Source organism: Pseudophryne corroboree, chromosome 6 (assembly GCF_028390025.1).
Source record: "Pseudophryne corroboree isolate aPseCor3 chromosome 6, aPseCor3.hap2, whole genome shotgun sequence".
In the NCBI taxonomy this organism is placed as follows: Eukaryota; Metazoa; Chordata; class Amphibia; order Anura; family Myobatrachidae; genus Pseudophryne; species Pseudophryne corroboree.
This window is the reverse complement of record NC_086449.1, coordinates 692,213,478-692,228,848: the sequence shown is the minus strand read 5'-3', so window position 1 is coordinate 692,228,848 and position 15,371 is coordinate 692,213,478. Positions and strand designations below refer to the sequence as shown.

Sequence of the window (15,371 nt, the reverse complement as noted above, 5' to 3'; positions counted from 1 at the left end):
TCACAGCTACATGGCAATGCTAGAGGTGTCCAAAATTCTGTAATGGGCAGAACGTCATCTACCAGCCATATCAGCAGTGTTCATTCCAGGAGTGCTCAACTCGGAGGCAGACTTTCTCAGTCATCAGGATGTTCACGCCAGAGAATGGGCTCTTCATCCAAAGGTCTTTCAACAATTGGTGGAAAAAGATGGTCTACCAAATGTAGATCTCATGGCCTCTCGACACAATCACAAAGTTCAGGTCTTCGGATCACGAGCCAGAGATCCCCAGGCAGAGTTCATGGATGCATTGTCGATCCCGTGTACCTTCCATCTACCTTGCCTCTTCCCTCAAGTATCCCTTCTAACTCAGGTTCTTTGGAAGTTCAAACAGGAAGGAGGAAACCTGATTCTAGTAGCTCCGGCGTGGCCCAGACGGCACTGGTTCTCAGATCTCCAGGTCCTCTCCGAAGAGCAACCCCTTCCACTTCCTCAGAGAAGGGACCTTCTATCTCAGGGCCCGTCTTCACCCAGACCTTGAAGCATTGTTCCTGAGGACCAAAGGATTTTCAGAGGCTGTCAGTCAAACTATGCTTAAGGCCCGCAAACCGGCCTCTGCACGAATCTACTATAGAGTATGGCCCACTTACTTCACCTGGTGCGCTGCTAAGCATTATGATGCCACTAAGTTTAGAACTTCCAGAATTCTCTAATTTCTTCAAAGAGGTTTAGACTTAGGCCTCCATCTTGCCTCTCTCAAGGTGCACATTTCTGCCTTATCTGTCTGGTTCCAATGCAGGATTGCCTCACTACCTGATGTACATATGTTTCTTCAGGGTATTATTCACATTCAACCTCCCTATGTCTCCCCCCGGTGGCTCCATGGGACCTGTCTGTTGTTGGAGGCTCTTCAAAAGGACCCTTTTGAACCTCTAGAATCGTGGGACTCTTTTCTTACTGGATATAGCTTCTGCTAGAAGGATTTCGGACTTGGGAGCGCTGTCCTGTCCTCCTCCTTTCTTGATTTTCCACCGTGACAGAGCGGTCCTCCGAACTAGACCTGGTTACCTCCCTAAGGTGGTTTCCTCTTTTTACCTTAGTCAAGAGATTGTGGTCCCGGCCTTTATCTCTTCGGACTTTTCAGTAAAGGAATGTTCTTTGGACGTGGTTAGGGGGCTATGTATCTATGTCGACCATACTGCCTCTATTAGATGCTCTGATGCCCTTTTTGTTCCCTTTAGATTTCACAAGTGTGGCTGGCCTGCTAATAAGCAAATGCTGGCCAGATGGATTAGAATGGTCATTGCACATGCTTACTCTTGGGCTGACATTCCATTACCAGCTTTGATTTCTGCCCATTCTACTCGGTCTGTAGGACCTTCTTGGGTGGCATGCCGTGGGGAGTCTGCCAAATAATTGTGCAAGGCGGCTACGTTGACTTTGGTACACATGTTTCTTAGGTTTTATGCCTTTGATACATTCGACTCCAAGGATGCTTCCTTTGGATGCCGGATTCTCTTATCATCTCAGGCGCATCCCCACTCTTGAAGTACTGTTTTGGGACATGCCCGGTGTTTCCCTGTGGAAACCCTATGTACCCTGCTGAAGAAAGGGAGAAAATTATCTTTCTTCGAAGTACATAGGGTCCACAGGGCACCCACCCTGATGCACCTGGCCTCTCTGGGTTTTTACGGCATTGGCCTCTGGTTCCTTTCTTCTGTCTGTGAGAATGTGTTCTTCATATGTGCCTAACATCTTTCTTCTCTCTTTTCTGCTTCATGCATTTAGCTGGTCAACAAAATTGAAGTGCCTGTGCCTGGAGGCGGGGTTATAGGGAGGGAAGCCAAGCATTTTGGGACACGCTTGCAAAGCTTTAACTGTGCCCTGATTCCTCATCCACCACTACAACCCTGATGTTTCCCTGTGGACCCTATGTAAGAAAGAGCATTAACCAAGGTAAGTTTACCATAACTCTCCCTTTTTCTATCCTTACACAGCAAATAAATTAATATGACATTGTGGATATCGTGCTTTTGGAAAATGTTGAGGAAAGTCAATATTTATAATGTAACCTTAATTTTTTTTATAGCATCTCAAGACTCAGACAGCTGGAAAGCTTAATTTCAGAGAACACCACTTAATATATCCTGCATTAAGCAAAGAGTACCTCCCTGTTTCCTGAAGAATTCCTCAGTAGAGCTATCTATAGGGCCTTATGTCATAGAATGTAAGACACAGATACGGGCATGATTCTGGTGTGTTCATCCGTTTTTTGAAAACGGCAATAATTTAATAGTTAAATACATCAAAAAAATGGTTTTGTCTTTCAAATTTTTGCTGTTTTAAAAATACAAGTGAAATGAAAAATGGAAAATCGCCCATGCCAGTATCTTGCAGGCTATTAGGCTGCATACACACTATACAATATGTCTTCAATAAGCCTACAATTGACATATAAGTGGTCATTCCAAGTTGATGACTCGCTAGCAGTTTTTAGCAGCCGTGCAAACACATTGTCGCCGCCCACTGGGGAGTGTATTTTTGCTTTACAGAAGTGCGAAAGCCTGTGCAGTAGAGCGCCTGCAAAAACATTTTGTGCAAAACAAGACCAGCCCTGAACTTACTCTTCATGTTTGTTGATTCTAACGTTGGAGGGTTGGCTTTTGACATCACACTCCCGCCCAGCGTTCGCCCAGCCACGCCTGCGTTTTTCCAGGCATGCCTGCGTTTTTCTAAGCACTCCCTGAAAATTGTCAGTTGACACCCAGAAATGCCCCTTTCCTGTCAATCTTCTTGCGGCCGCCAGTGAGAATGAAAACGTCGCTAGAACCTGTGCAAAACCACAAAGGACTTTGGGGGTCATTCCAAGTTGATCGCTAGCTGCCGTTGTTCGCAGGGCAGTGATCAGGCTAAAAATCGGCATTTCTGCGCATGCGTATGCACCGCAATGCGCACGTGCGACGTATGGGTACAAAGTACTTTGTGGTTTTGCACAGGTTCTATTCTAGCGACATTTTCATTCACATGAAAAAGTAGCTAAAAAGATGCACAGCACATGTGCAGAATCTCAGTGGCTATTGAAACACATGGGCTCAGAAATGTATTGAAAATGTGCTGAGCGTATTCTATTCTTATGGGCGTGTTATGGGAGTGTTGCGAGTTTATCACATAACTAGTTGCGAGCTCAGATGCATAACGGCAGCATTGGAGGCCACACTGTTACGCTGAATCTGCACCTAGCATGGGAAAAGTGCAACTTTGATGTTGCGTCTGAGGTTAGCATCTAAAAATACATCTAGAGGGATTGTTGCAGACACACAAAAGGGGGCGTTACAGTCCTTGCACTTTTGGATGCACACTTGTATACCTGGAAGAGCACTGGTACTAGCATTAGCAAAAAGTTGCAGGTGCAGAATCAGCCCCATGATGTTTTAATGGAAAAACCTGTATGCTGCAGCAGCGATATATACTGTACTTACCTGGTCCTCTGCGTATTTTACTGTCCTGAGCATGAGTTGTGTTTTGTCTACATTTTTTAACTGCACATGATCAATACTAATCTAACCCCTACTGGCACATGTGTAAACATATTTTTGATCTTAGAGAAATCTACATTATTTTACTGATCGTCTTCTGCATTAAATGCAGACATGGAGTTCCTGCATCATCTGAAATATTGATACCTGACCATCGATTGGCCATCCTAAATGTCATTCACTTAATAAGATGACAAAACTGGTGATTGTGATTGCTTTTCATCTTAACCTATAAGTCCCACTTGGCTGAAACAGTCTCGCACTGCTATGCCTATTTACAGTTAATTACAGACACACACATCCTTAAACCAGAAAAATCTTGTTTAAGGATTAGTTCCTTCCTGCATGGGGATATTTCTGAAACCATTTCCAACCATTATATTCTGGACTTCGTTGAGCCATCTGTTATACAGGTTGAGTATCCCATATCCAAATATTCCGCAATATACGGAATATTCCGAAATATGGACTTTTTTGAGTGAGAGTGAGATAGTGAAACCTTTGTTTTTTGATGGCTCAATGTACACAAACTTTGTTTAATACACAAAGTTATTAAAAATATTATATTAAATGACCTTCAGGCTGTGTGTGTATAAGGTGTATATGAAACATAAATGAATTGTGTGTATGTAGACACACTTTGTTTAATGCACAAAGTTATAAAAAAATATTGGCTAAAATTACCTTCAGGTTGTGTGTATAAGGTGTATATGTAACATAAATGCATTCTGTGCTTAGACTTAGGTCCCATCGCCATGATATCTCATTATGGTATGCAATTATTCCAAAATACGGAAAAATCCGATATCCAAAATACCTCTGGTCCCAAGCATTTTGGATAAGGGATACTCAACCTGTACTATTGTATTTGCTAATTTATTTTCTGTTTTTGTTTTTGGGGGTTTTCATCAGCTTCTTTATGTTTGAAAGAAAAAATTCAATAACTACAGTAGAAAAAATGTATTCCATCAAGTGTTTCAGGATACCAGTTCAGAACTGAATCCTATATTACCACACCCCAAAGTGTTTATCTTATAATTCCTTTATTACCATCTTCTACTACATGTACAGTAGAAGGGAATATTCTATAACATGGTCCCCCTTCTTTATCTCAACTTGCTGCAAACAGTTAAAAAAAATTGGAAGAGTGATGTCTCATCCCTCTACATCTATGTACAGGGCCATCTTAACAGCATTGTAGGCCCTGGGCAAGCCGCGCACTGGGGCCCCTATTCACCCATTCACGCAAATAAATAAAAATCTATGATTTAACCCTCCTGAGACTCAGTGCCGTCTTTCAACATGCTTCCGTATAGTACTCTGACTGGTGGACAGCCTCAGCCATCCACCAGTCATAATGTTGACAGCCATTCACTGTCTTTCTGCAGGCTGGGAGTCATGCAGGGAATGCTGCACTCTGATTGGTGGATAGCTTCAGCCATCCACCAGTCAGTATGCTGACAGCCATTCACTGTCTGGCAGCAGGCTGGGAGGAAGATAGAGAAGCCCAGCACACCCTTGTTCTGAAGGCCCCTAGAATCATGGGGCCCTAGACAGTGTGCCCATATGTTAAGATGACCCTGTTATGTAAGACTAGCTCTGAGCATTAACGCTCCTTTACGAATGTTATGGGGGAGAGGCATACAGTAGGCACCTGCTAGTAAAGCGATAAGAGCAGAAAGCAGTGCAGACCTTTACAGGCATTGGGGCTCAGTAAATAGCGCAACCATAATAAAGTGCAATTTTCTTTTTTAATATTAACTTATAGATTTCCATCGAAGACTATTAGTTATGTTTTGGAGTTCTAGAGCCTCCCAGATCATATTACCGCAGCTAAAGTGCCAACACCAATTGAATTAGTTAGTCCCTCCGGAGGTGCAAGAAAAAATGAGAGATATTAAACCCTATTCCAGACGCAATATCCATTGTGGGGCTGTCTAATTCAATTGACGTCGCCACTTTAGCCACAGTAATGTGATTGAATCTCCCCCCAAAGTCTGCCTTTTTTAAGCATGCTCTCTTTGTTTGCAGTTAAGCCATTTGAGCTTAGCTTTTAAATTGTTTCTGTATGCGGTATTACAACCAGCACAATACCAGATCACACTTTGGTTCAATGCAATCAACCCTAGATTGTCTTTTTTGCTTAATGGAGTAAATACTAGATTAATACAAACATTATATAAATGTGGAATCCTAAATGTTTCAAAGAAATTGGTTGCATGCACGCATACAATTCAAGGTACCAAAAAGTTAGAATGCGAGTTCTCCATTCATTTCGTATAGATTTTCCAGCAAGTGGAATGATTTTATTAGCTGTTTGGTAATAGCTTCTTGGCTCCAGAGAAAGAAAATACATTATATTTAGCTGCTAAGTTTAGAGTTAACACATTTAAAAGTTGCAAACAAACTTCTTATTCTTATTTTCCTCTGGGGAAATGTTATGTCCGTATATAGTAAATGTTTTGCCAGCCCCAAATATAAAACATCGTATACACACTGATGTACATTTATACTTGAAATGTATATATATATATATATATATATATAGATATAGATATATCCCCATCTGCAGGACTCCGGAGATAAACAAATACTCTGAGGCAGCTTAATTGCTAATTAAGCTGCCTCAGAGTATTTGTTTGCGTCCGTAGTGCCGCGAATAGGGACATATATTACACGCAGCTGCTTTGACTGTGTGGTGGAGGGCACCCGGCAAAGTTATTTGAGGAACCTACGGAGTGCCGAAGCTGAGAGTTGTATATATATATATATATATATATATATATATACCCGGCACGCACATTGGGATTCCGACACAGTATCTGCCGCGGTGCCTTCCGTGAACAGGTTTCTCCTACCCGATATAGCAATGGCAGTCCGGCGGCACTCAGGCAGACTTCAATAGCACATTTACTGTTGAAAACCTTTTTTCTATTACGTCCTAGAGGATACTGGGGTCCACATTAGTACCATGGGGTATAGACGGGTCCACTAGGAGCCATGGGCACTTTAAGAATTTGATAGTGTGCGCTGGCTCCTCCCTCTATGCCCCTTCTACCAGACTCAGTTTAGAAAATGTGCCTGGAGGAGCCGGTCACGCTTGGGCAGAGTTTTCTGCATTTATTTTCTATTTTATTATTTTCAGGCAAGTCTGGTTGGCACCAGCCTGCCTGCTTCGTAGGGCTTAGGGGGGGAACGGCCCAACCTCCCTAGGGTTAATGGTCCCATTCCCCGCTGACAGGACACTGAGCTCCTGAGGGTCCTATTCGCAAGCCCCACTACGGCGAGCGTACAGACCCGCAGCACGCCACCACCCCTAACAGAGCCAGAAGACTGAAGAGTGGTGAGTAGGTGGCTGGCGTCCCGGTTAGCGGGTCGCCGGCTATAATGGCGGCATAAGGGTAGGAGCGAAGTGCTGCATGCACGCTGTGCTCCAGGCTTCAGATGCACAGTGTGACCGCTGTGAGGGGCGGCTGGAGCCACTACTATTACCCACAAACGGGCATACCGTACAGGGGTTTTAACCCACTGTAGACTTTATTCTGCACCTCAGCCAGTATAAAACCCAGGAAGACCGCGCGCCATTACGGGGGCGGAGCCTTCACTATGAGCGGACCCAGCAGCTCACCAGCGCCATTTTCCCATATGCAGCTTACACAGGCAGCCTGACAGGGAAGCGTAGCTCCTCCACAAGGACTCCAGAGCACCTCAGAGGTACCAGGTGGTCATAGCAAGGGGGGTGGGGGCAATATTTTGGTGTACTAAGCCCTATTAGGGTACTTAGTTTGCGACCCAGCTAAGTCTGTATTTTAGCTATAGGGGCGCTGTGTGGCTGGATCCAATATACCCTGTGTCTCCCTAGAAGGGCTCTGTGTGGGGTAACTGTGCTTTTAACCTATTCCTCACTGTGTGTGTGTGTTCTTTTACATTTATCGGGGGTCATTCCGAGTTGATCGCTCGCTAGCAACTTTTTGCAGCGCTGCGATTAAATCTTGGCAAAGCTGAGCATGCGTATGCACCGAAATGCGCAGGCGCATCTTACGGTTACAAAGAGGATCGGTGCTGGGCAATGGATGTAACGTAGAATCCATTCGCACAGCCGATTGCAAGGTGATTGACAGAAAGAGGGCGTTGTGGGTGTCAACTGACCGTTTTCTGGGAGTGTTTGGAAAAACGCAGGCGTGTCCAAGCATTTGCAGGGCGGGTGTCTGAAAGACTGAAGTGATCGCAGCGGCTGAGTAAGTCCAGAGCTACTCAGAAACTACAAAAAACTTGTTTGAACAGTCGGCTGCAAAAGCGTTCGCACACTTGCAAAGCGAAAATACACTCCCCCATAGGTGGCGACTATCTCATCGCAGCACAGCAAAAAGTTGCTAGCGAGCTATCAACTCGGAAATACCTCCATCATGCAAAAGGAGTGTGTATCATGCACAGCAGAGTGCTTTTCTCAATCTGGGGGATCTCTACAGTGTAATCAGGATAGTACACATTCTCAGGCTAGTGGATCAGAACCTGTATGGTTAGATTCATTAAAAGGGATGATTTTAAATATTTGAAACAAATTATCCCAAAATTAAAAGGAGATGCAATATTTAAGGCAATCTGTAGATGACCTGATGAATAGAGATTCAATGGTTATTCCGGCATCTCAGAACCCTGCTATTTGTCCACAGAAGCGTACTCTGGCCCAAATTATGCAGGCTGAAACCGATGATGATGATGTATCAGACCCAGAGGAGGGTGAGGTGGACTCGGTAGGGGGGGATGCAGCTTTGTCACAAAGGACACAAGCCCTGATAGAAGCTATATAAGGTGTCAGAGGACGAGGAGGAATCTTATTTTAATGTAAAAAAGAAATCCTCAGCTACTTTCCCTGCATCTAAGGAATTAAATTCCCTATTTGAAGCAACTTGGGTGAATCCTGACAAGAAGTATCAGGTCCCAAAAAGGCTACTCACATCCTACCCGTTTCCTCAGGATGACAGAAAGAAATGGGAACACCCACCATTTGTTGACGCATCGGTTTCTAGGCTGTCACGTAAGATAGTTTTACCTGTTCCTGGGGCATCTTCCTTGAAGGATGCTGCAGACCGCAAGATTGAGACTACTCTCAAATCTCTGTACACAGCTCTGGGGATGGCCCAGGGACCCAATATACTGTAGCTTGTGCGTGGATCTCTAGGGCCATTGCAAAATGGTCAGGTAATCTAATTGACGGGTTAGATTCCTTATACAGGGGGGAGATAATTTTTCTCCTTCAGTATATATATGATTCGGCTAACTTTATGGTGGAATCCATAAAGGAAATTGGTTTACTCAATGCACGCTCCACTGCTATGGCAGTATCGGCACGCAGGGGCTTGTGGCTACGCCAGTGGACTGCGGACGTGGATTCCAGGAAAGGCGTGGAAAGCTTACCTTTCACAGGGGAAGCCCTTTTTGGAGATGAACTGGATACGTGTATATCCAAGGCTACGGGTAAGTCTACATACCTTCCTTCCGCAGCTCCCCCGGCTAGTAAATCCTACACTGCTCCAACTCCGCAGTCCTTTCGGACAGCGAAGTTCTTCTACGGCCTTCAAAGGCAATAGAGGTAAACACAGAAAACCAGCAACTGCAGGTTCACAGGAACAGAACCCCGGTTCTGCTTCCTCTAAGCCTTCAGTATGACGGTGGACAGGCAGGTGGGAGCCCGTTTGAGATTCTTCAGTCATAGATGGGCAATGTCTTGCCAGGATCCCTGGACCATAAATCTTTTAACCCAGGGCTACAGACTGGAGTTTCAGGAACTCACACTCGCAGATTCTTCAAATCAGGCTTACCAGCTTCTCAAGAAGCAAGTATGACTTGACAGGAAGCAATTCAAAAACTGGTACGGACTCAGGTCATTGTTCCATTTCCACTTCAGCTGCAAAGCCAAGATTATTATTCCAACCTGTTTGTGGTTCTGAAGCCGGACGGTTCTGTAAGGCCCATTTTAAATCTCAAGTCGTTGAACCCGTACCTACGGGTGTTCAAGTTCAGGATGGAGTCTCTGAGAGCGGTGATCTCAGGTCTGGAATAGGGGGAATTCTTGGTGTCTCTGGATATCAAGGATGCATACCTTTATATTCCGATTTGGCTGCCTCATCAGACTTATCTAAGGTTTGCATTAAAGGACTGTCACTTCCAGTTCCAGGCCCTGCCATTTGGCCTCTCCATAGCACCGAGGGTGTTCACCAAGGTAATGGCAGAGATGTTTCTCCTCCGCAAACAGGGACTGAACATAATTCCGTATCTGGATGATCTGCTGATAAAAGCACCTTCCAGGGAGAGTTTGTTAGACAACATTGCCCTCTCAACCCATCTACTCCAGGCTACTTTGGTAGGCTGAACCTACCAAAATCTCATCTGGAACCAACACGGTGTTATGCACACCAGTGCCTGCAGGAAAGTACTGGTGTCAGGACTGTTATGCACTCCAGTGCCTGCAGGAATGTACTGGTGTTTGAACTGTTATGCAAAACAAATGGACTCACAGACAGACTGGGGAAAATGACATAACGTACACAGAAGGTGATAGGGTAACAAAATACACACAAAGTGAACAGAGAAGCCCAGAGGCTAAGGAACTGGGTATCTCCCTTGTATTAGAACTGCTCAGATGGGAAACGCAAGATGTTGTGTTTTAATACGTAGAGAACCCGAAATGCTGTTGCTAAGGGCAACAGCAAAACCCTAAAGGGTTACCAACGGGTGTGGCAGTAAACTCCTTGGTCAGAGATGGAATGATAGACACAAGGAGAGTCTCCACAATCCTAATTCTCACTTGCAGTGCACAGATTCAGCTTACTGCCACTGAACTGACCCCTGACACCTAGCACAGTGAGACAGGATTAGACAGGCAAGTCTTAGAATACAGCCTCAAACTTGCTAAGTTCACAGAGTAGTAACAGAACCCCAGCAAGCTAAACGACTGACTCCAGTCTTACTGCTAGGTCTGGATTGGCAGAGTGTAATACCAAATCCCCAGGCCTATTTGCAGTAAGCAACAAACAAATACAAAGCTACACAGTACTGGCTAACTTTCAGAAACTGACTAACCAACAAAGATTCAGCAGCATCTGCTTACTCTGAGAAGAGGCCTTATAAAGCAGGTGCTGTCCACGCCCCACTCAGACCTCACAGACTGTGAGCACAAAAACCAGCACCGGATCCCCTGCCATGCACAGAGCCTATAACCACTGCACAGCAAAAGACCCGAACCGGAGTATCAGCTGCGCTCAGGTTACTCCGCTAGCACTTGTCTCCCGGTTGCCATGACGACGTGGCAGCACAGGGCAGGAGACCCTAACACACGGAGATTTCCATTCCTGGGGATGATCCTGGATACGGAGGCACAGGAGGTATTCCTTCTGTTGGAAAAGGCATTGGTGATCCAGTTGATGGTGCAGGATGTTCTAAGGAAAACCCGGATATCGGGGCATCTATGCATTTGCTTTTTGGGAAAGATGGTGGCCATTTACGAAGCGCTGCGGTACGGAAGGTTCCATGCAAGGCCCTTCCAGCTGGATCTGTTGGACAAATGGTCCGGATCGCATCTTCACATGCACCAGAGGATCCATCTGTCGCCAAAATCCAGGATTTCTCTTCTGTGGTGGCTTTAGACTTCTCATCTGACCGAAGGATGGAGGTTCAGGATTCAAAATTGGATTCTGTTAACCACAGACGCAAGCCTCAGAGGTTGGGGAGCAGTCACCCAGGGGGAACAGTTCCAAGGAAAATAGTCAAGTCAGGAAGCCATTCTTCCGATCAACATTGTGGAACTAAGGGCCATATACAACGCCCTACTACAGGCATCGCATCTTCTTCAAGATCAAGTCATTCAGGTTCAGTTGGACAATGTGACGGCAGTAACGTACATAAACCGACAAGGCGGAATGAAGAGCAGAGCAGCAATGTCCACGGTCTTCATTCCGGGAGTAGACAACTGGGAAGCAGACTTCCTCAACAGACATGACCTCCACCCGGGAGAGTGGGGCCTTCTCCCGGAGGTATTCGGGTGCTTGACACGTCGGTGGGGAATGCCACAAATCGACATGATGGCCTCTCGCCTCAACAAGAAGCTCAAGCGGTATTGTTCCAGGTCGAGGGACCCACAAGCAGTAGCGGTGGACGCTTTTGTGACTCCATGGGTCTACCAGATTGTATACATGTTTCCACCACTCCCTTTGAACCCAAAGATTCCCAAAAGAATAAAAAGGGAAAAGGTTCAAGCAATTCTCTTTGCTCCGGACTGGCCAAAAAGGGCCTGGTATGCGGATCTACTGGAGATGCTCCTGGAGGACCCGTGGCCTCTACCTCTTCGCAAGGACCTTCTCCAACAGGGGCCGTTCGTCTATCAGGAGTTACCACGGCTATGTTTGATGGCATGGTAGTTGAGCGTTAAATTCTAGCCCGGAAGGGGATCCCCAATAGGGTTATTCCAACCCTGATCCACCGTATTTGGAAAAAATACAACTCTTGTTGTGAGAACAGGAAAATTCCTGTGGCGGAATTTAAGTTGGGGCGTTTTCTCCAGGCAGGTGTAGATGTGGGCCTACGTTTGGGCTCCATAAAGGTCCAGATTTCAGCTTTATCCATTTTCTTCCAGAAACAATTGGCCTCTCTCCCTGAGGTTCAGATATTTCCTATGGCACCTTGGGATCTCAAATTGTTGTTGCAGTTCCTGCAATCGGATTGGTTTGAGCCTTTACAGGACGTTGACGTCAATTTTCTTACGTGGAAGGCCATCACACTGTTGGCCTTGGCTTCTGCGAGGTGTGTGTCAGAGCTGGGGGCGTTGTCTCACAAAAGCCCCTATTTGATTTTTTTATGAAGATAGGGCTGAACTCAGAACTTGTCTGCACTTTCTTCCAAAGGTGGTGTCTGTGTTTCATATCAACCAACCTATTGCGGTGCCGGTTCTTAATGACAACTCAGCTACTGCAAAGTCCTTGGATGTTGTGAGGGCTTTGAAGATTTATGTGAAATGGACAGCTTGCCACCGGAAATCGGACTCACTGTTTGTTCTCTATGCTCCCAATAAAATTGGGTGCCCTGCTTCAAAGCAGACTATTGCACGTTGGATCAGGCTTACTATCCAGCATGCTTATTCCACGGCAGGTTTGTACAGGCTCACACTACTAGGACGGTGGGTTCTTCCTGGGCGGCTGCCGGGTTGTCTCTGCTTTACAGCTCTGCCGAGCAGCTACTTGGTCAGGTTCGAACACATTTGCTAAGTTCTACAAGTTCGATACTTTGGCTTCTGCGGCCCTTCAGTTAGGTCAATCAGTTCTGCAGGAACCTCTGCACTCTCCCACCCGGTTTGGGAGCTTTGGTACATCCCCATGGTACTAATGTGGACCCCAGTATCCTCTGGGACATAAGAGAAAATAGGATTTTAATTACCTACCGGTAAATTCATTTCTCATAGTTTGTAGAGGATACTGTGCGCACGCCCAGCGCTTCATTTATTCCTGCACTGTTACTTGGTTATGTATTGTTTGTTCAGTGGTTGCTGTTCCTAGTTTAAAGTTTGGTTAGCTTGGCTTTCCTCTAGTTTGTGTGTGCTGGTTCCGAATCTCACCACTATCCTTTTATATCCTTCTCTCAAAGTATGTCCGTCTCCTCGGGCACAGTTTCCTAGACTGAGTCTGGTAGGAGGGGCATAGAGGGAGGAGCCAGCCCACACTATCAAATTCTTAAAGTGCCCATGGCTCCTAGTGGACCCGTCTATACCCCATGGTACTAATGTGGACCCCAGTATCCTCTACGGACTACGAGAAAAGGATTTACCGGTAGGTAATTAAAATCCTATTATTTTCATCCTACGACGTTTCGGGGTATAGTGAACGCTATGTCCCCGATGACAGGGTTATACCCCGAAACACCGTAAGATCAAAATAAAAGTTTTTCAACAGTAAATTTGCTATTGAAGTCTGCCTGAGTGCCACCGGACTGCCATTGATATATATATATATATATATATAAGTAGATAGATAGATATATATATACACGAAAATATTTTATTACATTAATACACTTGCTTTCTTTTTTCTTTTTCTTTTTTCATTGTAAATTTTATTACATATCCACCTGGTGAAGAAAGGGTTAAAGCCTAACCTTGTTAATGTAAAGACGTTAAGTATAACATACAGAGCCATACAGAATATATACACTCATGCAGTAAAATGTGAGTAGAAGCAATGAAAACAAACAGCCCACGTCATCTAAATCGTATTCACTTATACAATATAATTTATACTGAAAGCCATGATTCCATGCGTTTTATAGAACTGTCGCTCAATACATCAAAGCAAATGATGTTGCTAAAATTACTAAGCCCCTTAAGTACAATACTTTTCAAATGTATTATGAATGAAGATGTCAAACTACAGTACTTTGGCAAATTCGGTACAGTATTATTACACCACACAAATAAACATACAGTATACAGTACGTTTCACCAAATATCTCTCAAACTGTCCTGGAACTTAAGGGAGCATCATTGTACGTCATGCACTTAAAACTATTTGTTTCATGAAATACTGTAAGTTAAAAAAAATGACTGACGTACTTCTAAAAGCCAATGTTACAGAACATGAGACGCTGACATACGGCTATGATTTAATGCAAATGGTATCCATAGAGTATGTGGTGATTCTGATGCCAATGCATAAGCCAGCAAGGCAGAAATACAAAAATCCAATACCTGACTTATTTTGGCGAGGGGCGTAGTCCATAACATACAGTTGACCTGTAAAAGAAATAATGTACAGTAGAAGATTCTCATAGTAGTAAAATACTGTGCGGACCGGTACAACCAAACTGCCTTCATGCACATATTGAATGGGGGGGAGGGGCTATATAAAACCATGTGTGCAGTCACCAGCCTATAAAATTACCTGATATGTCTACAACATTCAGGCAATACTTTATTCAACGTTTCTTCACATGAAGTATTCCTACCACAGAGCCAATAAAATGTATTAAAGTTATCATATACAATGGTGTAGCCTAAACTGGACATAATAAACAACATACTGTATCTATCCAGGCTCAGTCTACTGTAATGGGGAGGGACATGATGGAATTTAGCCATCAGGAATTACATCACTTTCTCGTTTTCATACCATTTCACTGAATCAGAGCCGTCCCTAGGCATAGGCAAACTAGGAAAATGCCTAGGGACACAAGCAGCTTCTGCTGGCTAAAATGATATGCGGCATGCCTATATTCTTTGTGAGACTGTGGCTGTATCTGCATCCAGAATGCTACGCTACAGTGTATTCCTGGAAATTACTGTAACGTAGCATATACAGCTACAGTCGCACACAGAATATAGGTATGCCGCATATCATTTTAATCAACAGAAGCTGCTTGTGCATCCTAGCCACATAGTAATGCAATGCCATTATGTGTAGAAGGGCATTAATAATGTGTGGCATATGTTTAAGGGACATTATGTGTATAAGGGCATTACTAAAGGTTGGCATAATATGTAAGGCACATTATGTTTATAATGACATTAATAATGTGTGTCATATGTGTGAGGGGCATTACTGTGTGGTATTATGTGTAAAATGGCATTACTAATTTGTGACATTATGTGTATAAGGTGCTCTACTGTGTGGCGTAACATATAGAAAGGGCACAAGTCTTTGGTTTAATGTGAAAAAAGAGCAATATGGTGTGGTGTAATGTGAATAAGGAGCAATTCAGTGTGATGTAATGTGAATAAGGGGCACTACTGTGAGGAGTAACGTATATAATCTAAAGAGGTACTACTATGTGATGTAACGTCAATAAGCGATACTACTGTGAGGAGTAACGAAT

At 44.4% G+C, this 15,371-nt stretch overlaps 1 protein-coding gene across 2 annotated transcripts in view; it reads right to left on the bottom strand.

Moving 5' to 3' along the window:
- KCNIP1 (potassium voltage-gated channel interacting protein 1) overlaps window positions 1–15,371 on the bottom strand; it is a 748,664-nt gene that overhangs the window by 468,074 nt on the left and 265,219 nt on the right. The window contains exon 2 of one of the 2 annotated variants that reach the window (XM_063928311.1): window positions 14,248–14,292. The exons of the other annotated variant lie outside the window; for it this stretch is intronic. Within the exon in view, the coding sequence (XP_063784381.1) occupies window positions 14,248–14,292 (45 nt within the window). The remainder of the gene's footprint in view (window positions 1–14,247; window positions 14,293–15,371) is intronic. 2 annotated transcript variants of the gene reach the window in all.